Here is a 23,225-nt window from a genome sequence, read left to right as displayed (position 1 = left end):
GCAGATATTCACCTCTGAGCCCATAGTGGGGGAATATGATATAAGAGCTAAATAAGAATAGAATTTCTTACTGTAGATGGGATAATTAAAATTGGGAAGCTTTATGCTACTTGTCTTCCTAAAATGCTGATATGTCACTCAAATATACCTTAGAAATAATTTAATCGCTAAAATTTACACTAGACAGTGAAAAATCTTAATATCTTGTAAATTTAGTATTTGTATTAGTTAGAAGTAATATTAACTGCTACATAATTGGATTTCATTTTAAAACATATTATCATCTTTTGCAGACTCTTAAATACTCATCAAAGAGTCACCCCAGTGGTGGTGATCACCGTCATGACAAGATGCGAGACACCACAGATCCTTCACCACCAAATAAAATGTTGCGGCGATCTGATAGCCCTGAAAACAAATATGGTGACACCACAGGGCACAGTAAAGCAAAAAGTGTGCATACTCACAGAGTTAGAGAGAGGGATGGAGGTGAGTTGTTTTTAATTGACTTTTTATTTAAGCAGTAGTAATCTGACTTCAATTTTATTGAAGTAACAAGTGAAACAGTTAGAACTGACATGAGCACAACTTCACATTAAATGACATGCCTTACACCATGATGAGAAGACTGCACTGAGACCAAAATATAGTGATCAGTTCCACTGGAGGCAGTTGCCCTTGGTCTTTTAAACTGAACTAATTTTTACTCTTCCAAAAAGTAGTAGATTTCAATGAAGCCACCAAGAGATTGATTAAATTTAATTTTTTTTTGTATTGTTGCATTTTCAAGCTGACTTCTAAAGGCCTTGGAAAGAGCAGTATATGGTAACATCTTAATTAGATTACATTTTAGATATTTTTATAAACAGAATACATTTTTACTTATTCTTACAGAGACTTTGAAGCATCAGAGTTTCAGCTACTATTAGTCTGTCTTCTGTTCAGTTGTTTACATTGTTTAATGTGTTAGGGCATAAGAAAATGCTCACAGGTTAACTTGGATTAATAATTTTCTTTTTAATGTGCTGTTCTTCTAAATGTTACACTTCCATACATGATAGATTAAGTTCTTTGCAAGCCTTATAAGCTTCTGTTCTATGCTACCATTCAAGAGACTGGGGTTAGTTTCTGGTTCTATGTACTTGCTCTCCAAGGCACTGATCCTTCAAACACTTAACACTTTTTTCTTAACTTTTTACTACCATGAGTAGTTCCATTGATTTCCATGGGACTTACCTTAGTAAAGGTAAGCACATGTGTAAGTGTTTGGAGGATCAAGGTCCAATATAGGAGCACTTGAGGGGGTGGGGATGGCAGCTGAATATTGAACCCATTCTCACTGTGTGTAAACATAGGAGAAATAAGTTCAAGTTCTCAAGTCCACCTGGACTGAATGGTTGGTGATGCAGTGCCTCATGGATGTATACAGTGGTGATGAGGGATAATGTAGTCTAGATACTGGAATATGTAAAGGGAATAGAAGGCTACTTCCCCTTCTGTTCTCTCCTTCCCCCCTTCCTTCATGGAGTAAAAAATTCAGTGTGTTATGATTAATAGACGTCACACACACAGTGTATTTTTAGTATGTGTAACAAGTAGTCCTAAATGTTTGCATAAGTGAATGTGAGCCTTTCAGAATAAAGAGTGTTTGTTAAATGACACAAAATGAAATAAACAGAAGTGATTTTGTGTTATAAAAAACTAAGAATTATTTACATATTCAGAAATCATGTCTAGCTTACATTCCATAAAAATAGCATAATTGAGTGAAATAATATTAAATTGTGACCAATAAAGCAAAGTGCATAGAACAAACTGGCAGAGCCTACTTATGCAGATAAATCTGTGCTCTGAAATAGCTATACAAAGGTTTAAACTGCATGCATTTTACTTTGACACCATTAAGATGTATGGCATACTCGTATCATTTTTATTAATTGGAATTAGGTGTTTGAACACAACTGGAAGTTCTTGACTGGGTGTTGCTGATACATTTATTGGGTATTAGGGTCATGGATGTAACGGGCTATCTGATTTTAAATACAGGCTAGTGTGTACTGTAATTACACTAAAATATACTGCTGATTGTTGCAATATGTCACTAATTATACCAATACAGAAGTAAAGTTATCTCAGTACTTCCCATATGTCTCTCAATTTCAGGGCTACAGAAAACTTACTGAGAACATACTGTATTTTGTTTAAATGGATAGATATTGTCAAGTTAGATAGCATGTTTTTTTTTTTTTAAAAAAAACTTTACTAAATGCTAATAGGACCTAGGACTATTAACTGAAGTAAAATTAGTAATGTCATTTTCTTCTCCATTATTTTGAATGTGTTTATTCTTTGCATTTCTCTTAGTTTAGGCAGTGAAAATAGACCGGTTTCACTTTTGTATTTATTCATTTTCTAGTCAGTTTCATTATTGTAGTGTTGGAGTGTTTTGATTGGAACTACTGCAAGGGAATGACTACATCTAAGTGAATTAGTTGAATGGAAATACTCCCATGACTTTTTTCATTAACTTTAAGTTTTGTTTAAAAAAAAAAAAGCAAAATCCAACAACATGCACCATGCAACACTGGAGTTGTAAACACTAAACTAGAAGCCTAAACTCACCCATTCCTCTCCTTTTAAAGTTAATTTTAAAAATCACTTCAATTTTTCACTCTCCTGGTTTCCAGTTCTTCTTTGAGCAAACAGATGATTAAGTGGTACAGTATGCTGATGTTTTAAATTTATTCAGTCCTGAATCTGGTCCAGTATTTTGTGGTAAAGCAAAAATTGACATAACTTTATTAAGGGCTTATCTATACATAGGGTTTTTTTGTTTTGTTTTGTGCTGCTATAATTGTATTGTTCTGGAGACCAATATGGATCAAGTGGTACAACCATCTAGTATGGATGCAGTTATACACCTATAAAAGTGCTTATATCCATAAAGCTTAGTCCTGAAATAAGATGTACGGATATATGCATCGTTGTACTGGTATATAACTGCATCTGCAGTAGGAAGTTGTACCACTGTAACTATATTGGTTTCTAATCAATGTAATTATAGTGATACCAAGAACACCCTAAACTATGTGGACAAGCCTTATGTGTTGGTATAATACAAGTAAAGCAGGTTGAGTATTCAGTCTCTCTGGTAATGGTAAAGTGTATTCCAGGGTTATTACAGGCTTTTGACATATTTTGTCCTCTTATCACCCAAGGAAAGTCACACATAGACTACACTAAAATATATTCACCTTTAATGTGCAGAATAAACATTTGGCTACACTACCAGTGGTAGTGGAAGTGATGTGATTGTGCATCCAGTGGTTTAAAAAAAATTTGTTGGAGTGTGACAGAATAAAAGCAAATATTCACAGCCAAGTGGCAAAATTACTATCTTGTGTTTGTATTCAGGTCTCCACACGTGGAAGCCTAGTCCCTGTCCTGAAGAGCTTAAAATCTATGGTGATAAACAATGCACAAAATAACTAGACCATATAGCCCATAATCTATTATTTGTTGGCCAGTTTCTTGTAGGAGTCACAGATGTGGGTCTTGTGGGGTTATCTGTTGGTTCCAGGAGGGGATTCCATGCTTAGGAACAGCCAGCCTGAGGAAGGTGAGCAGTTAAAGCTAGTATTGTTGGCAGGGAAAAGATAGCCATGAAGAGTCTTGAAGGCGAGGAGAAGAAACTTGAATTTGACTTAGTGGAAAAGGGGAGAAATCAATAGAAGGATTCAAAATGTGTGTATTGTGTCAGGGCAGACTAACAGGCAAGGAAAATGATCCTAGCAGTTGTGTTTTCAGAGCACTGGAGGGAGATACGAGTTTCAGAGAGCCTAAGAGGAGGAGGTAATAAAGCCTGGTGAGCAGGTTAGATGTGGGAATGGGAAGAAAAGATCTGCACTTAAAACCGAAAAAAGAAGTTGCAAAATTTGAATACATCCTGTAGGTCAAGGGAGGAGTTGTGAAAAATCACTTCCAGGTCATGCCTGAGTGACGGAGCATCTTTGTCATCAATGATGGAAAATATAAGGAGGCAGAATTTGAGTTTAGATAGGGAGTTCAGCTTTGGCCATGTGTACTCCAAACCTATCTAAAGGCAGGTATTAGCTGATATGAAATGATCTCAGGCATCCTGCTATGTCTAAGTTTATGAGGATCTGTGAAAATCTGTTTGCTTTTTGTCATATTCTTAATATACAGGTGAATAGATGACTGTTAAAATTTTATTATTTGAACAATATTCATATATACAACATGAAACCTTTTAGATCATGTACTACATTTTTTCCCTTCACAGACTAATTCAGTTGATATTATCTAAATACTAAAACTTCACTGAAGTTGGATGAGACTAGTTAATGTTGATTACCTTTAGTTACTTGTGAACTTAAACTGGAAGAATTTTAGATATAAGAAATTATTGATCTAAACTTTAGAATATGATATATTCAATAATATAAAATGCCAAACTAACTAAATCACTACTGAACAGAGGGGCCTGACAATAACCATCAAAGCTAAAATGGACTATTTTACAACAGGAGTTTCTAGATGGGTTTGTAGAGATTTTGCAGAGAGCTGATATGTCACAGGCTCCTGGCTCCCCTTGTCTACCAAGAGTCCAGGACGTTCATTGCAAAAAGACACTAAATACCTATTGAAACAGCTGGAAACAAGGAGCCAACTTGCCTTCTTGGGGGCCATTGCTATGGAGGAAAGGAAGCGTGCAGCTGGTGGAGTGGGCATTCACCATCAGGGAAAATGAACAGGGCAGTTGGGAGAGAAGAGTAGCTGGCTGGGCTGTAAATGCAGAGGAGAAGAAAACCCAGGTGTAGGCAGACAGATAAAAACCTGATAGCAGCAAAGCATGTGTGCAGGGGGATAAGGAAATGGAGGAGTGGGGGGAGAGTAGACAGTGTTCAACAAGATAAATACATTAAAAGCAGTAAATGTTAGAGAAGTATTTTTTTTATCTACCATGGAAGCACTGTCTTCAGGATGCTGCTCAGTCACGGGGAAGGGAGGAGAAGTCTATGTGATTATCAATGAAAGGGTGGGTGGTCTAGGAAACACTTTGAAGGCTGTAAATTCTCTCATCCGTCAAATGGTATAAAGATTTAATTTCTGACTCCAGCAATTCTCGAGATATCTGTGGTTAAGAGTATGTGGAAGATGGTTGCAAAAATGATTATTTGGAAGATTGAATACAAAAGGCTTCCAAACCAGTAAACTTTTACAAGCATTTGTTCTGGACCAATCAGAAACTCAGTTCCCTGGATTTTTAGTTTTGAGGGAAAACTTGATCTATTGTATATTATCACATTTATTTTCTGATATTGCTAAGGGACATCTTCAGTTTGAAAAAACGCATGATTTTTTTTACCTATTCTTATTATAATTAACAGAGAAGATACAGTGTGTGTGGTGGGGAAACCCTCCTTATTTTTTTCACTTCACAGAATCATAGAAATACAGGTCTGGAAGGGGACCTCAAGAGATCTAGTCCAGCTCCTCATGCAGAGGCAGGACCAAGTATACCTACACTATTCCTGAGAGTTTGTCTAACCTGTTCCTAAAAACCTCCAGTGATGGGGATTCCATGATCTCCCTTGAAAGGCTGTTCTATAACTTAACTATCCTTATGGTTGGAAAGTTTTTTCTGTCTTAACCTCAATCTCCCTTTTTGCAAATTAAGTGGATTGTGTCTTATCCTACCTTCAGCCAACACAGAGAGCAATTGATCACTGTCCTTTTTATAAGTGCCCTTAACATTTGATGACTGCTACCAGGTTCTCCCTGGAGTCATCTTTTCTGAAGACTAAACATACTCATTTTCTAAGCCTTTTATCACTTTTGTTGCTCTCTGGACTCTCCAATTTGTCCATATCTTTTTTTTTTTTAAGCTATGGAGTCCAAAAGTGGACACCGTACTTCAGCTGAGACCTCACCAGCACTGATTAGAGTGGGACAACAGTTGCTTCCTGTGTCTTACGTACCATATTACTGTTAATACACCCCAGAATATTAGCCTTTTTTGCAGCTGCATCACGTTTTTGCCTCATTCAATTTGAAATCCACTAACTCCCATATTTTCTGCAGTACTACTGCCTAGCCAGTTATTCCCCTTTTTGTATTTATGCACTTTGTACGTGCCTTTACTGAATTTTATCATGTTGATTTCAGACCAGTTCTGTGACTTGTCAAGGTAATTTTGAATTCTAATCCTGTTCTCCAAAGTTATTGCAGCTCCTGTCAGCTTGGTGTCATATGCAAATTGTATAAACTCTCCCCACCACTTTCCAAGTAATTAATGAAAATGAATAGTACCAGACACAGGACTGGCTCTTGCGGGACACCACTAGATATGACCTCCCAGATGGACAGATTGCACCCACCTGCTAGTACTTCACCTCCCTAGCTTGCTTATGAGAACGCCACATATGACTGTTTTAAAAGCTTTACTAAAATCAACGTTTCCCCCTTTTCTACTTCCTCAATAACCCTGTCAGAAAAATGAGTTTGGCATGATTTGTTCTTGGCAGATACATGTTGGCTATTAGTTACTATCCTTTTATCCTCTGGGTGCTTACAAATTGATATTCTGTACCAGTATCTTTCCAGGTATTGAAGTTAGGCTGACTGGTTCTCTTTGATCCCCTTTTTAAAGATAAGTACTGTTTGTGCCCTTCTCCAGTCCTCTGGACCTCTCCTGTCCTCCATGAGTTCTCAAAAATAATCATTAATATTTCCGACATTGCTTCAGCTAGTTCCTTATGTACCCTAGGGTGAATTTCATCAGGGCCTGCCGACTTGACTAAATGTAACTTCTCTAAATATTTTTAACCTGTTCTTTCCCTGTTCTGGCTTGTTTCCTTCCGACCCATCCTCAAGTAAGTTTAATTGGAAATACTGTATAGTCCAGGGATCTGCAACCTTTCAGAAGTGGTGTGCCGAGTCTTCACTTATTCACTCTAATTTAAGGTTTCGTGTGCCAGTAATTCATTTAAATGTTTTTAGAAGATCTTTCTATAAGTCTATAATATATAACTAAACTATTGTTGTATGTAAAGTAAATATGGTTTTTAAAATGTTTAAGAAGCTTCATTTAAAATTAAATTAAAATGCAGAGCCCCCTGGCTCGGTGGCCAGGATCCGGGTAGTGTGAATGCCACTGAAAATCAGCTTGCATGCCGACTTCGGCACACGTGCCATAGGTTGCGTACCCCTGGTATAGTCAGTTAGTTTTCCCTTCTGTGTGGGTCTTTCACATAACAGGGGAGAGACCTTTTTTAAAACTAGAAAAGTGTGGTTGTAAAACCACAGTCAGGTGATAGTTCTGAAACTACATTTTTTTTAAAAATTACTAGTTTTGAAGTTCATTGTCTTTAAAAAGCAGTTGTTAAGCTATGATGGTAAATAACAACTGGTTAGATGAAGGTGAAAATGTGTCTAGAACTGTTCACTTTTGAAATTAATGCAGGTTATCCAGAGTAGTTAGTATTTTTAATGCTTTTATTAAATTGCTTATAGATTTTTCTTGAAATTCAGTAAAATTTGAATTTCTCTGAGTTTTATTTTAATGCATTATTTAGGTAATTCTAGCAGTTAGATATAGTATGCTGAGTGTTTTTTTTTACCCTTTGAAAAAGGGAAGTAATCTTTTAATACTGGTTATAAACAGGTCTTGCTACATTTGCTTGCCAGAGGTATTTAAAAAGCATTCCCTGGTGATTGGTGGCTCTGTTCATTTCTGCAGAATTCAAGCTTTCTTAGTTTTAAGTTTCTAGCATGTGTGTCTGCTAAGGAGAGAAGCATGTACATATGGGCTACTGCCTGAGATGGCAGTCCTGTACCTGTGAGCTGTTCTTGTAGTAATCTGAAGTAGAGCCCTGCAAATCCATGGGTATTTGCTTTATATCCGTGGACCATTTCTGTGCAGGTCTCTGATGGTAAGAGCTGGGCAGGCAGCTGTGAGGAACCATGGGCACCGGTTCCTCCACCTGCCCTGAGCAGGAGGCCTGGGGGGGGCAGGGACACTGGGCAGAGGGCTCTTTGGCCCCATGCCCAGGGCAAGTGGAGGGTCCACCATGGATCCTCACAGCTGCCTGCCCAGCTCTTACCATGCCTGGTCTGCGGCTCCGGGTCTCCTCCCCTCTGCCCCTGGCCAGAGCCGAGTCGGAGAAATCCGTACTGGCAGCTTTGGGGAGCCTGGGTTATCACTGGGTGGTGGGCTGCTCAGGTCACCCGCCCAGGCTCCCCACAGCTGCCCAAGCAGCTCTGGTGGGGGGAGGGGGGGGGATGCCTTGGAATAGAGCCCCAGTGTAGAGAGCCCTGCAGATCTGTGGATATCTGCAGATAATTTTTGCAGATCATGGATTGGATGCGGATACACATTTGAGTATCTGTGCAGGGTTCTAGTCTGAAGAAACAGGGTCAGAGGCAGGTGGTTTCCAGAGAGTTGCCCACTGCTAGACCAATAGCTGCAGGAGCAAATATGCAACATTCTCTACTACCATTGTTCTGTTATTCCTCATGCCTCCTGTACTAAACTGACTCCCTTGACCCCAGACTTGGAAACTACCTCATGGTATTCTCAGTCCCCCCTGCCCCTCCCCACCCCCAAAAGAAAAACTCGTTAGCTATTTGGTGACAGTTTACAGTTGGGGTCTCCTCTTTATTGTTTTATTTCCTATTTCCCCTCCTGTTCTCTCTGCTCTCATCATTTAACTGTCTTACCTGAAGATTTATTCAGCAATTTAAAGTTGATTCCTGTGGTTAAAACTATGAAAAGCCAGGAGGGAGTATATTGTGTGTTTCTGTCTCTTTACTGGTGGCAGTTTTGGCCAAGAGAGAAGCTGATTTTACTGAAGTGTGATGTTGACCTCTGCGAGACATCTTGTGGCTCCACGTGCTGTAAGTTCACTGTTAATGGAAGTAGTAATCCAAGAAAATGCAGTGTTCTTCAGTGTACTGTTTTTTAAAGTCAAGCTTTTATACAAGTTTCACAAGCATCTCCTGGGGAAAAGTTCCAGTATGAGAGTGTAAAGGATTGCGCTGTGTGCAGCCGCGGGGAGTGCAGAGCCCTTTAAATCCCAGCCGCCGCCGGGATTCAAAGGGCTCTGGGCTGCCCGCAGCCGTGGGGAGCCCAGAGCCCTTTGAATCCCGGCCCGCGGCCGCTGATTGCCCCCTCCACGGACCCCTGCCCCTAACTGCCCCCTAGGACTCCCACCCCCTATCTAACACCACTGGTCCTTGTCCCCTGATACCCCTCTCCGAGGACCCCACCCTCTATCTAAATGCCGCTGCTCCTTGTCCTCCGATTGCCCCCTCCCGAGACCCCTGCCCCTAACTGCCCCTTGGGACCCCCAGCCTCTATCTAAGCCTCCCTTCTCCTTGTCCCCAACTGCCCCCTCCTGAGATCCCCCCAACTTCCCCTCAGGAACTCACCTCCTACCTGTCCCCTGATGAACCCCTAAGACTCCAACTGTTGCCTGTCCCCTGACTGCCCCCCTGAACCTCCGCCCCATCCAACCCACCCTGCTGCCTGTCCCCTGACTGCCCCCCTGAACCTCCGCCCCATCCAACCCACCCTGCTCCCTGTCCCTTGACTGCCCCCCTGGAACTCCCTACCCCTTCTCCAACCCCCAGCCCCCTTACCGTGCCACTCAGACCAGTGTGTCTGGCTCCATGCAGCTCCAGACACGTTGCTGCCATGCTCCCCCGCATTGCCCACGGGCGCCCCCCCCCCCCCCCCCAGCACCTGCCTTCCAGATTTGAACACCTCAAAATTCAGGAGTGCTCAAGTTCAGTTTGGGCAGTTGTTACTTCATTTCTCCCAAATCAGATATACTGATCCACTGTAACTTGCTGTAGAAAAAGTAGGATAAAATTGAGCAAGAAATGCTTATTAGGACTGGAATTGCTATTTTTAACAGCAATTTTGTTTGTTTAAACAGAAGACAGTGATATTGCATTGGCAAATTCCCCATAGAAAGAAAGAGTGGAACAAAAGAACAATAAAAGCAACAAAGAATCCTGTGGCACCTTATAGACTAACAGACGTTTTGCAGCATGAGCTTTCGTGGGTGAATACCCACTTCTTCGGATGCAAGCACTTGCATCCGAAGAAGTGGGTATTCACCCACGAAAGCTCATGCTGCAAAACGTCTGTTAGTCTATAAGGTGCCACAGGATTCTTTGTTGCTTTTACAGATCCAGACTAACACGGCTACCTCTCTGATACAAGAATAATAAAGGCACCTCAACTTTTCCTCATTTATGGAGGACAGTCTTATAATATGCATCCAGATATCCTCCAATCACACAAGCTGAAAATTGTTCCACTTTACTGCAGCTCTGTAACCATATGGGAACCAATCCTGTCTGTGTTTTGTGCACATCCAAAATTCCTGCTGAATGACCCACCCTGGGAGCGAGTTACCAGTGACCCAGGGCTGGGGCGGCAGGAGGTGTGTGTGCGGGGGGCACTGGTGGGGGGGAGCCCAGGGCTGAGGCAGCAGCGGGGTGGGGGGAGGGCATTGGTGGGGAGGAAAGGGGGAAGCCCAGCGCTGGGGCGGCAGGGGGGGAGAGCCCAGGACTGGGGCAGCAGGGGGGTACAGGGGGGAGCCCAGGGCTGGGATGGGGGGCAGCCAATTTATTTTTGCTTGGGGCAGCAAAAAACCTTGAGCCGGCCCTGCCGGGTTCCCCCAGCTGCCGGAGCCCCGGGCCCTTTAATTTGCCCCTGAGGGCTCCCAGCCACCTCTGCAGCTGGGGAGCCCCTGGTTGATTTAAAATAAAGTATCACCTCCCCACCCCCAACCTTCCTTTTTGGCCCACAGCTGTTTTGGTGGGGCGGCGCTGGGGAAGGAGGGTTTCTTTCCGCAGGGCTGGGCGGCCCTGGGGCGGGGTATTTCTGCGGGCCGGGAGGTTTCGGCCCTCAGCTGTTTTCTTTGTAGGAATGTGGCCCTCGCCGCTTTACGAGTTGTGCGGGCCTGCACTACAGTTTCAGCATTTTTGCTAATGTTGCAGATGAAGGCTTGCCACTCCCCGAAGTGAATATTCTACTGGGAGAATATCATAGAAGTGTTCTTGTTCTGGTGAAATGTCTTTAGTCTGTTCTAAAAACCGAAGTATATATTTTAATAAATTAGTATTTTTATAAAATAGGAAACTTTTCAGCTCTTAGAACTTCAGCTTCCAAATCACATAACTGATTTGTAAGGTAAACTTTGCCTTTTCCCCCCTTGTTTGTTTGTTTGGGAATAAGAAATGTTTTGATGATTTACTTTGGAAGTTGTATAATGTAGTAGTTTTGGTTGCACAGTTAGTTGAGCTCTTGTGTAATCAGACATTTTGCAAAGCTTCTGTAATTTAAAAACAGTAGTTAAATTTCTGAAATCTACAAAAAGAAATCCACTTGTCTATGGGAAGAGATCCAGGAATGATCAAACAGAGAAAACGTGGCAATTTTTGCTATAAAATACATACCTGTTCAGGCTTGCTACAAAAGCCCACCATGGCTGGTTTGCAACTAAATAGGGCTTTTTCTCACTGAGGAGACAACTGTCTACAGGGCTTTCAGTGCACCAACTCTGGCCTGCTATTCTGCCATTTTACTCTGCAGAACCTCTGCATTCCTCACCTAGTTAATGGCCAGATACGTTATGAGAACTTCAGTAAGCATATTGTCAATCCCTTCATGTTAGTAGTATTGGAATAGTTCTGATGTTTGAAAATGCTGATTTGTCAAAAGCTTTTTAAAAATCTGAACTTAAAAAACAGTTTAAAAAATCTAAGGTATATTGACCTTGAACAAAGGGATCTTGACTCAAGCTCTTTACAAGTGTATTTTTATTTTTACTGCATATATGAATTTGCTGTATAATATTGTACATAGTGTCAGCATACCAAAATAGTCATGGAAATATTGATTAAATCCCTTGGTTGCCATACAGTTTACAGGCATTTTATGGTGATGCTTTGAACTACATTGTGGCAATTTTCTAAAACTTTATTTTAATGAAATAAAACAATCTAATTTAGTTGGCAAAAGCCAGCAAGTTGCATTGATTTTGCTTTTTTCCTATGGGTTACAAAATGCTTCTGAAACAGAAGAACTTTCTTTGAATGTTTTCACCTGTTTTGAAATGGGAACCATAGTCAGTAGGTTAAATGAATTGAAAGGTGGTGAAATTTCACTATACCTAACTACCTTGACGTGTTCTGTACTGTAACTCTAACTTTAAAACTTGTTGTGTCTTTTACTTGGTGAATTGTAACAGATTTTTTAGCTTTGCACAATAAAATTACAGTGGGAAGATAAATGTTTCTTTTCTCCAGTGTAAGAAGCACAGTATAGAAGCCTCTTTATTCATAGTACCCTTGGTCTACACTACGTGTAAGGCAGCTTATGTCAACCTAATTATATCAGTGTACATGCTACAGCCTTGCTTCGGCTGATCTAAGTGCCCTACTACACCGACATAATATCTCCACCTCCACAAGAGGTGTAGGACTTATGTCGGTGTAGTTAAGGCGATGCAGTATCCATGTAGACACCGTTATTTACTTTGACTGACTTGACTGACTGTCATTCTTGCCAATTTCACGGCTCCTAGCAGAGCTCCGCCTGCCCCCTGGCTCCCAGCCCAGCTGCTGCCTGGGCTCCCCTCTGCCAGCTGGGTTGCTGCCTGAAGGCTCCCTGCTTCCCGCAGGGAGCCCTGGTACTGCACTGAGGCTCGCGGTTGCCCCTTCTCTTTCTTCCCCTGGATCCCCGCCTCTGGGAGACCAGTTGCCCCTACTTGCTCTCTGCTCCCCACCAGAGCAGGGCTCCGGGAGGGGAGTTCCATGTTCGAAGTCAGGGTGGCTCCTGGTCCCCGCATGGACTGGGAGACTCTGGGCAGCACCTGGGCTCCCAGCAGGGAGTTGCGTGTAGTGCTGAATGCCCAGGCTCTAAGCCCCCCCACATTGCCTAACTTAAGTCGGTGGAAGTGCTCCTGGCGAGGATGCACACCACCGACAGAAGGAAGGGTAATGTGGACATAAACCACCACCGTAATTACTGTGGTGGTTGTAAATCGACCTCCCATAGGTTGACTTACATTTCTAGTGTACATATGCCTATAGTACCAACCTAAAAATGCCATTATCCTAGTTCTTAGGTCACTTTACACACTTTATTTGGTGTTAATGAAAATTTTCATCAACACCAAAGAGTACCATTTAAAAAAAAAAAGCCTTTGTTTTAATGATGCATTAAAGCGTTGTGTGTTTTCCCATGGTCCTGTCTTCATCATAATACACATTTTAATGTTTTTTTTTTAAATAGGAAAACAGAGCAATTAAATTGTCTCTAGCCACTTTTGTTAAATATTCAACAAGTCCCCAATGAAGTTGGAACTCTCCTGTCCATAGTTGTTGGTACTGTTACAGAAAGTAATGGTAGAACTAAAACTATACTAACATTCTGTTTATGTGAAAATAAATAATTTTAGTCTGATGTGCACTCTGGTTGAAAGGTTGTTGGTTCGCAGAATGACCTGGCTTGAAATTCACCTCAGGCAAGTGAAAGACTTTTCTCCTGATGAGTGTGTTGGAGGGTGATATCTAATCAATATTTGCAGAAAGTAAGCCTTCATTGAAAACCAAAAATTTAGGATTGCAAAGTATTTCCGAAATGTGGAATGATTCCACATTGTCGTCTTGAAGTTAAAGTTGGTTCCAGTTTGTCTGTTGCTGCTCATAGATTTTCTCAAAGCATCTGCACAGTGAAATTCACAAGACAGGTCATTTTCACTTCTGCTAGTCAGAAAACTATGCATAACAGTGAAGGGTGTAAAGAATTCTGTTTTAAAGCTGTGAGCAACATCGGAGGTTCCCATTGATGTTATTAATGAGGGAGGACCACCTAAAACAGGCTGACAGAGGGAAAGTTGCAAAACCCCTCCTCCTTGCTATAGTCTGTTGGCTCTGGGAGAGGACAGCGTGAAGGAAACGTGTTTAGTCCTGTTCTCACAGACCTTTACCCCTGCTTGGTAGTGGACTGAGAAGGTGACAGAAATCTTTTTCCTTTCTAGCAGCTTGAAGGAGGTTAAGGCTTCAAATTTATCAGACACCTGTTAAAAAATAGATCCTCAAAGGAGGGTCCTAGGATAGTACTCCAATAGAAACTCTTTCAACTTTACCAATAATAGTAGAGAGGTCTGGGCTTCTCACCAGGTCACTGACATTAGACTTCTCTTCTAGCCTTGTCTTTATCTACCTCTGGCTAATAGATATTTGGTAAACTTTTCAAGGGTTGTTTTTTGATTGAGTGCATATAGAAACTATAATTTGAGTCTAACTAAATAGCATTTTACATTACATCTAGGTTACTTTGGAGTAACCTGTTCTTTGCTGTAACTCTGTGAGTGGGGGAAAAAGGGCCCAAAGAAATGCTGACAACACTGTTGCAGATTTACCAGTAGCAGAATTCAGTATCTATAACTGCTGATAATAGTGCTAGCTGTGTTGGCCCGTGTTGTTATTGCTCAGAAATGTTTTCTCTATTTATGCTCAGTCTTTAGGGGCAACCACCTTAAAAGCTATCCTAAAAGTTGGAAGTCTAGACAGTTCTTTAGTGCTTCTTACCTGAGAAGTCATTCCGAATTAAACCACAGATTGATAGCTCTGTAATTCTGTTGCATCTTACTTACAGGCATAATACAGACATTTTTCTTCAAAGAAAAGTATATGTTTTTGGCAGTTATTGGCTTCAGTGAAAGGTGCTGTCACTAGGCACATTTTTTGTTCCTGTTGGGCATTGTTATTGTGCAGATTTGCCTGTTGCCCAGTCACTGGGTGACACACTCTTGTCACCTTACCAAAATGACTTTACAGCTTTTCGTTTGTTGTCTCACCTGTAGGGATTAAATAATTTAAAAATATCCACTATTGCTTCTGTCGCCCAAGCTGTTGGTTGTTAATTTTGCCTTTGCCAAAATGCTTCCTACGGAGGAATTTCTTTCCTGTTGAGTAGGTCATCTTAATCCAATTCTTCTGGGTTTTTTCCTCCAAACTGTTGGAGTTACTGACTTCAGAGTTGTGGTTTTGATACGGTTTTCACTGTAAACGTGAGTTTTATGTGAACAGTGCATTCCCTGTGCATGAGCTCTTCCCTTCCCAGAAAGATTTTTTTAATAGAAAAAACTGCTCACATGTGCCGATTGAGGCACACATCTACCACAGTGGGTTCTGTGTGGGTTCAGAATTGTCTGATGTGGATTGATTGTATGATCAGAGCATAAACTTTTTGTTTGGAAAGTGAGGTTAATTGAACAAACAGTTTTAGCTTTTCAGAGTCTGATCATTTCCCCCCCCAGTTCCAGATTTGTTTTGCTGTCTTATTCATTTAATTAAAACAAACTTGATGATATAAAAATCTAACTTGTCCGCTAATTCTAAAGCGTTATTGCACCAAATTATTTTCACTGAGTTGGAGTGCAAAAGTTTTGTCAGTTGAGATAATCTTTGTATACTACATAACGTATTTTAGAGTTGTGGTCTGATGAACATTACAAATTCTGCTGTTCCTAAACGAACGAAGCTTAAAGGTTTAGACCTCTCTTTGCTAGATAGCTTTCAAAATGTATAAACTGATCACTAGTCATTAGTTTCCTATCAGTCTCTTCAGTAAAACATTGTCTGGCTCTCTTCCTGTTCCCAGTTGAGGTGTGCTGGATTACCTACTTAGAGTTCTTGCTGTTAACAGCAGTCATCTTCCTTCCTCCCCTGCCCCCCCAAGCAAAATGTTAAAGGTGCAGTCCTCTCTTGTCCCTGTTCTCAGCTTCAGCAGTACATCTGTGAGAAACACCCACCCCGGTCCCTGAGTCCAGATCCTTCTTGGGAAAATGGGGTACTTGTAAGTGAGATGAGAAGCAAGATGTTTTCTGCAGATATCCTTGGGAGCTTCTTGGAGGTATTCTTGGGGCTTGTCTACATGAGAAAGTTGCACTGGTTTACCATAAGGTGTGATATTTTTAAAACAGATTTTTGTGATATTGATGCAGAAGGCGGATGCTCTTATTGTTTTAACTAGGTTTTACTTTTGTTTAAACAAGGTTCTTTTGTTCAATTTAAGATTTAACGCAAGTCAATTTAATCAAAATTTAATCTAAATCCTGGTTGAAATGGAATTAGGTGTCCATAAAGCTTTTTACCCTAGTTTATCTATAAATCTGTTTAAAAACTAATTTAAATTAAACTGGTGCAACTCCTGCATTTAGATAAGGCATTAGAGGAGTTCTTGGAGGGGAATAGCTCTTGAAATTTTTTTATATTTATAAAACTATTCTGAAAAGTATCAGTGTAAAATGTTGGATATAATATATGCATAAAGAGGGAAATCTCAAGTAGCAGTGGAGAGGTTATTTTACCTTATATTTGGTACTGGTGCAACTGCTGCTGGAATACTGTGTTCAGTTCTGGGGCCCACAATTCAAGTTGGATGTTGATAAATTGGAATGATTAAAGGATTAGAAAACCTGCCTTATAGTTATAAACTCAAGGAGCTCAATCTGTTTATCTTAACAAAGAAAAGGTTAAGGGATGACTTGATTATGATCTATAAGTATCTGTGGGGAACAAATATTTAATAATGGGCTCTTCAACCTAGGAGAGAGAAATATAACAAGATCTGATGGCTGGAAGTTGAAGCTAGACAAATTGAAACTGGAAACAAGGCATACATTTTTAATTGTGAGAGTAATTAATGATTGGAACAATTTACCAAGGGTTGTGGTGGATTAGCCATCACTGACAATTTTAGACCAATGTTGGATGTTTTTCTAAACAGTATTCCACAGAACTTCCCCAAAATAATTCCTAGAGCCTGTGTTATACGGGAGGTCGACTAGATGAACCCTGTGGTCCCTTCTGTCCTTTGAATCTGTAGTGATTCAAGACTCTAAGATTTTGTAGTTAGAGATGTATTACAATCTGTATTTGATCAGCTCATCGCGCAAAGATCCACAGTTTTAGGACCCAAAGTAGTAGGGTAGAGGATTGAGAACTTAAAATCAGTTTATTTTCCTCACAGTTTAATCTAATTACTATTTTAAAATCCTTAGGATGTCATTTGTTTCAGAGACTGACGATGAATATTTAAAGTGAAATTCTATTTTGAAAAGTGATCCTGTAGAAATGGGATCAGGTGTTAGTCTCTATATGACTGTATCAAATTTGCCCTGTTTATAGGTAAAATTTGGCTGCTGGTAACACCTGTGTGTTTTTGTTGGAGATTAGTAGGCTTGCAAAGATGAGTCTTTCAAGCACTTGTATGGCCCTCATCACAGTAACATGTGAACATCTCACAATCAGTAATAGACTTTAATGGACAATACACCTATGAAATAGGAATAATACCTTACATCCTATTTTATAGATGAGGAACTGAGGCACACAATAGATAAATGACTTACCCACAGGGTCACACAAGAAGTCTATGGCAGAGTCTATGGCAACATGTGACAGAATTGATTCCCAGATCTACAGAGTCACAGTCAGGTGACTTAACAGCTAGACTCTCTTCACTCCCTCCCACAGATGTAATTGAAGGCACATTTATACCTGCCAAATTCTTACTGGTGAAGTATGACATAGGAAAAAATCTAACTTAGTTGTCAGATCTCTGGGCGAGTTCTTTTTTCCAGCAATCCAATCTGTTACTTGTAAAAGGAACGAATCTTTTATGGTGTTACTGACACAATGGTATTGGAATAGTGTTTGCCTTTTTAAATTACTGTGCTTCAAGCGTAGAAGTGCACTTTAAGACCAAAATCAGCCTGGTATATCATCTGCCCATATCTCAGAAGCAGCATACCAAAAAGAGGTAGAAAGGAAAATGTGAACATGATTATATGAAAAAAAAAAAGCTATTGATGGATGTCTTTACATGAAACTCATTTAATTAGTACTTACAATCTGTTATTTTTAATTTGCTTTGGTAGCTTTAAACTGAATTTTTTCCTACTTATCAAAATCTGTGCTGGTCAGAAAGTGTTCATCCACATTTTATTAAAATTATACTTTTGAAATTAACTTCATGAAGAAAATATCATGTATTTTGATAATCTCTGGTCAAAATACTCTTGGTGCTGCTCCTTCAAGGGCACTACTACAGAATCCGCCCCCCCCATAAAAGTAATGGGAAATTTGCTTGTTAAAATGAGTATCTACAAGGTTGTGGATTGTAAATTTTTATTTGAATCTGGCAAAATCCAGGTTCAGTGCTGTTAATCTCCAACATCTGAGCTCTATAACTAGAGTTACTAATTTTTTGTATTTTTTCATATTATAAGCTCTTTGGATTTGTCACTAGCCAAAATTGATGCTTTTGGTGACAGTTGTAATAACTCCTGGTCAAGACAGACTATTTATTTTTGGAGGAGAAATGTTGGCCTTTTAGTGAAATAGTCAGGAAAATGGAAGCATTTAATTAGTTTTCTAGAACAGTGGTACTCAACCTTTCAAGACTGCTGTGTCCCTTACAGGAGTCTGATTTGTCTTGCGTACCCCAAGTTTCATCTCACTTAAAAATTACTTGCTTACAAAATCAGACATGAAAATACAAGAGTCGTAGCACACTGTTACTGAAAAATTGCTTACTTTCTCACTTTTACCATATAATTATAAAATACATTGATTGGAGTATAAATATTGTACTTGAGCTTGTTTTTTCATTTGTGAGCCTTGTCTGAAGTCCAAGCCCCACTACCCAGGGCTGAAGCATGTAACTTAGCTTCATGTGGCCCCCTGTGGCATGGGGCCCTGAGTAATTGCCTGCTTGCCACCCCATACTGCTGGCCCCGCACTTGCAACCCCCTAGACCCTGCCCAGGACCCCACTGGGGGCTGCAAGCCCTAGGTTGAGAAACACTGATACAGATCAGTTTAGTACTCCCTTGAAGACCCATGAGTACCCCCAGGGGTACACGTACTCCTGGTTGAGAACCACTGTTCAGAAGACTTTTAAGGAGCAATCGTTACAGTGCAGTCCTTTCTCTCCAGCTTCGTTTGTAACCCTACATCCTTAAATACCATATAATTTCACATCTTTCGAAGAATCAGCCTTTTTATGCATCGAGGTCTCATCTTTATAGAAAGATAGATATGCCTCTGATGTCACTAATATATTATTGAATCATAGTAGTGATTAACATCTGTAGAAAAAAGAGAACTCCCCCCCCCCCCCCCGGGGGCCGCGGGGCCGGAGCCGGAGCCGTGCAGCGCGAGGCCAGGCAGGGCCGCCCAGAGAATTCCGGGGTCTTCGGCGCGGGGGGGGCCCTTCTGTTCCGGGACCTGCCGCCAAAGTGTCCCGAAGACCCGCCGCGGGGCGCCCCCGCTGCCGAATTACCGCCAAAGCGGGACCCGCCACTGAAGTGCAGCCCGGTCTTCGGCGGTAATTCGGTGGCGGGAGGCCCCGCTGCGGGTCTTCGGGGCACTTCGGCAGCGGGTCCTGGAACGGAAGGGCCCCCCGCCGCCGAATTACCGCCGAAGACCGGGCTGCACTTTGGCAGCGGGTTCCGCTTGGGCGGTAACTCGCCAGTGGGGGGTCCTTCCGCCCCGGAGCGGAAGGACCCCCCCTGCAGGCGAAGACCAGGAGCAGAAGAAGCTCCTGCGCCCAGCCCCGCAAGAGTTTTCTGGGCCCCCCGGAGCGACTGAAGGACCCCGCTCCGGGGGCCCCGAAAAACTCTCGTGGGGGCCCCTGCTGGGCCTGGGGGCAAATTGCCCCCCTTACCCCCCCCCCCCCCCAGGAGGCCCTGAGGCCGGCGGAGGTGGGTACACGGGGCTGGGGCCGGGCGGCGGGGGAGGCGGGGACGCTTCAGGGGCCGGGGCGGGGGAGGCGGGGACGCGGCCGGCGGAGGCAGGTACGCGGGGCTGGGGCCGGGCGGCGGGGGAGGCGGGGACGCGGCCGGGGTCGGAGCCGGGCGGCGGGGGAGGCGGGGACACGGCTGGGGCAGCCCAGAGCCCTCTGAGTCCCAGCCGCGGCTGGGATTTAAAAGGCTCTGGGCTCCCCGCGGCTGCCGGCAGCCCAGAGCCCTCTGATTCCCTGCCGTGGCTGGGATTTAAAGGGCTCTGGGCTCCCGCCGCGGCTATTGTCCCGATTGTAGGCTGCACCCCTAGTTTAAACACACACATTAGGGGAAAAAAGTGCGGCCTATACTCGGGACAATACGGTAGGTTGGTATATTTATGTCACTTAGGAGTGTGGATTTTTCACACCCCTAAGTGATGAAGTTAAATTGATTCAACCTCTGGTGTAGGCAGCTCTCGGTCTACCAGACCAGCTACCGTCTCTCAGAGTGGTGGAGTACTACGCCAGTGGGAGAAGCCTTCCCATCAGCATATGTAGCATCTTCACTGAAGCACTATAGCATCATGTTCTAAATGTAGGCAAGCTCTTATTCATGTTTTGTAATAGTTGTTTGGGTGCTGTGTTGGAGGTAGAATTAGAGTATCTAAAAAAATTGGAAAGGTTGTAGAGCGAGAGATGTATTAAACATGCAAAAACAAATATTAGCGAAGAAATACATGTGGAAGCCTCATCTGTTCAACTTCTGTAGTTTGCTATGCTGTAGCTAAGGTAAACTGTTCAATCATTTTTTATTTATTCTACCCATCCCTTTAAGTTCTCTTATTCCACCCACAAATATGGAATCTGAGTCTCATAAATGAGCAGCTTTATTAGACATTTTTCATTTTCTCTCATTTCAGTATGGTATGTTTGTATGAGGAGAGCTTTGTTTTTGTTGAATTGTAGAGCAAAGATTTCCATTACATTTTTACCTGATAGGAGTGAAGTTTAATTAAAGCTTGTCTTCACTTCAGAATTAAACTGGACTCTTACTAGGATGTTATCCCTAACACCCAGCTCCTGTCCACACACACAACCTCTGACCTAGGTTTGATGCTTTTAAACTGGGCTAGCTAGTCTACCTTGGGGTATAGGCTAAAGCCTGCATGCTCCTTACACTTGCACTGATAAACTGCCCATTTTGAAGTAAGCAAAAAGGCTAAACCATTTGAGTGCCGATAGTCCTTCAGTGCCTTCCCACAATTCCCCCTTGTGCCCAGAAGGACAAAGTTCTCCCACAGTTCACTAAGAGAATTCTAGAGTGGCTCACCTTACAACAGTTCTAAGATCCATGGGATATGCCCCCCAAGTGCAAACAACACACTTGAGTGAGTGCAATACCAGTGTGGATGGAGAAACTGAAGTATGGCTTTTCAATGTGGCTGCTCACACCCAGGCTAGGTCAACCCAGATTCTCACCTGTAGCAGTTGTGCAGTTTAACTCTACAGTGGAAACATACCCTTACTGGAAATTATTCTCTCTGTCTTTTCCTGTTAAATTAAATTACAGTTGCCAAAACAATTCCTGTCTATCCTCCATGACACAGCAGAAAGAAGGTTGTCTGTGAAGTGGGATGACAGATGGAGATAACGGAGGGTCTTACTTTTTTTAAATTTAGAATGTCTAAAGTAATGTGAAAAGGAATAGTATCTATGCTGGGGTCGGCAACCTCCTGGCATGTGGCTCGCCAGGGTAAGCACCCTGGCGGGCCGGGCCAGTTTGTTTACCTGCTGCGTCGGCTGGTTCAGCGGACCGCATCTCCCACTGGCCGCAGTTCGCCGTCCCAGGCCAATGAAGGTGGTGGGAAGCTGCGGCCAGCACATCCCTTGCTGCTTTCTGCCGCCTCCATTGGCCTGGGACAGCGAACTGCGGCCAGTGGGAGCTGCAGTCCACCGAACCTGACGACACGGCAGGTAAACAAACTGGCCTGGCCCGCTAGGGTGCTTACCCTGGCGAGCTGCATGCCAAAGGTTACTGACCCCTGATAGACTGCAAATTTAGATGTTATGGTCTGCATATTTCTCCATTTAGCCTCATCAGAGGAGGAAATTTTTTACACATCAAAGTGATCTGTGAAACTGTTGAACAAATAAGTTTTAACCTGACTGCTCACTTTGCATTGACTGCTCTGCTTCTCATAGATGTGGGTGACTCTGACCTTCTATCCAAGCAACTGCTATCTCACCAGACAGAGCAAAATTGGTGGTCTTATCTGTTCACCACCACCACCTCGATCCTGCACTGTTCTGGCAACACCTCAGTCTTTCTCAAAGTGTACATCTCTATGTTTCAGAGCTGCTGTCCGTTCCCCACCGAGGCTGAAAATTTATGCTTAAACTTGAATCCCACCTCACACATGCTGCAGTTGGGGAGCAGTTGTGTGTGTAGAGTGATGTAGCTATATGTACATGTAGTGGAGAGAAAGGTAGGCAATGGCTTTGCAGAATTCAGGGATGATGTCAGCTGGAATTCTGGCTCTTCTGCAGAGAAGCTTCCTGTTTGAGTGGGAAGGGGCATCAACTGTGGAAGACAGCCTGCTGCAAACATAGGCTCTGCGATCAGAACTTGGCAGGTGTGTGTGTGTTTGTGAGAAGATGGGACTTAGCTCACTTTGCCACTTCATAGGACAGAGAGCACTTGCTAGAGGCGGGGTAAGCTTTAGCTTTTTTTATGTTAACTTCAGTCGTAAAATAAGCTAATATTTTGATAGAAGTTAAGATTAATATGACAGACTCTTTTAATAAAGATCTTCCATTTATATTTAGTACTTTCATCTCAAAGCACTTTACATATTTAAACTGATACACAACTATGCAGAAGAATCACTTCATCCTCCTGTGGAACACAAGCATCTCTGAGATGAAAAGTTTATTAGCAGTGCTCAGTGACCCTCCTCAACAAGTTCAAGAAATCTAGGACAGAAAAGAAAAATACATTTTTTTTCAAATGACAATACAGGGGAAATTTTAGGTAGGTAGAATGTAATTATTTGAGTTGAATTTGGCTAAGACACTTACATTAATAAGAACAGGGATGTTAATTCAAATTTAGAATCTTTGAAGAAATAAATGATTTTTGGACATTAAACTTTCTGGAGTTTATTGGTCTTAAGTCCTGTAACAGCTTTCAGATGTAGCAAAGATACATAACAATCAATAACCATGGAGTCATTAGTGTACTGTTGGTCTGTGTACCAGGGAATTATTGTCAATTGTTCCTATTGTGTTTGTTCAAGCCCCTTTTAGGATGGATTGACATATTGCCCCTTTTACTGACTCCAGGTGCCTTGTATTATATCCTTCCATTATAGCTGTAGCCTCTCAGATTT

At 42.0% G+C, this 23,225-nt stretch overlaps 1 protein-coding gene across 2 annotated transcripts in view; it reads left to right on the top strand.

The window, feature by feature from the left end:
* Window positions 1-23,225, top strand: part of WAC (WW domain containing adaptor with coiled-coil) — a 107,509-nt gene that overhangs the window by 1,633 nt on the left and 82,651 nt on the right. For both annotated transcript variants that reach the window (XM_039524997.1, XM_039524996.1), the window contains exon 3: window positions 294-489. In XM_039524997.1, coding sequence (XP_039380931.1) covers window positions 294-489 — 196 coding nt within the window. The remainder of the gene's footprint in view (window positions 1-293; window positions 490-23,225) is intronic.

Source organism: Mauremys reevesii, linkage group 2 (assembly GCF_016161935.1).
Source record: "Mauremys reevesii isolate NIE-2019 linkage group 2, ASM1616193v1, whole genome shotgun sequence".
Classification (NCBI taxonomy): domain Eukaryota; kingdom Metazoa; phylum Chordata; order Testudines; family Geoemydidae; genus Mauremys; species Mauremys reevesii.
Note: the sequence above shows the minus strand (reverse complement) of the source record. Positions and strands in the feature narration are given on the sequence as shown.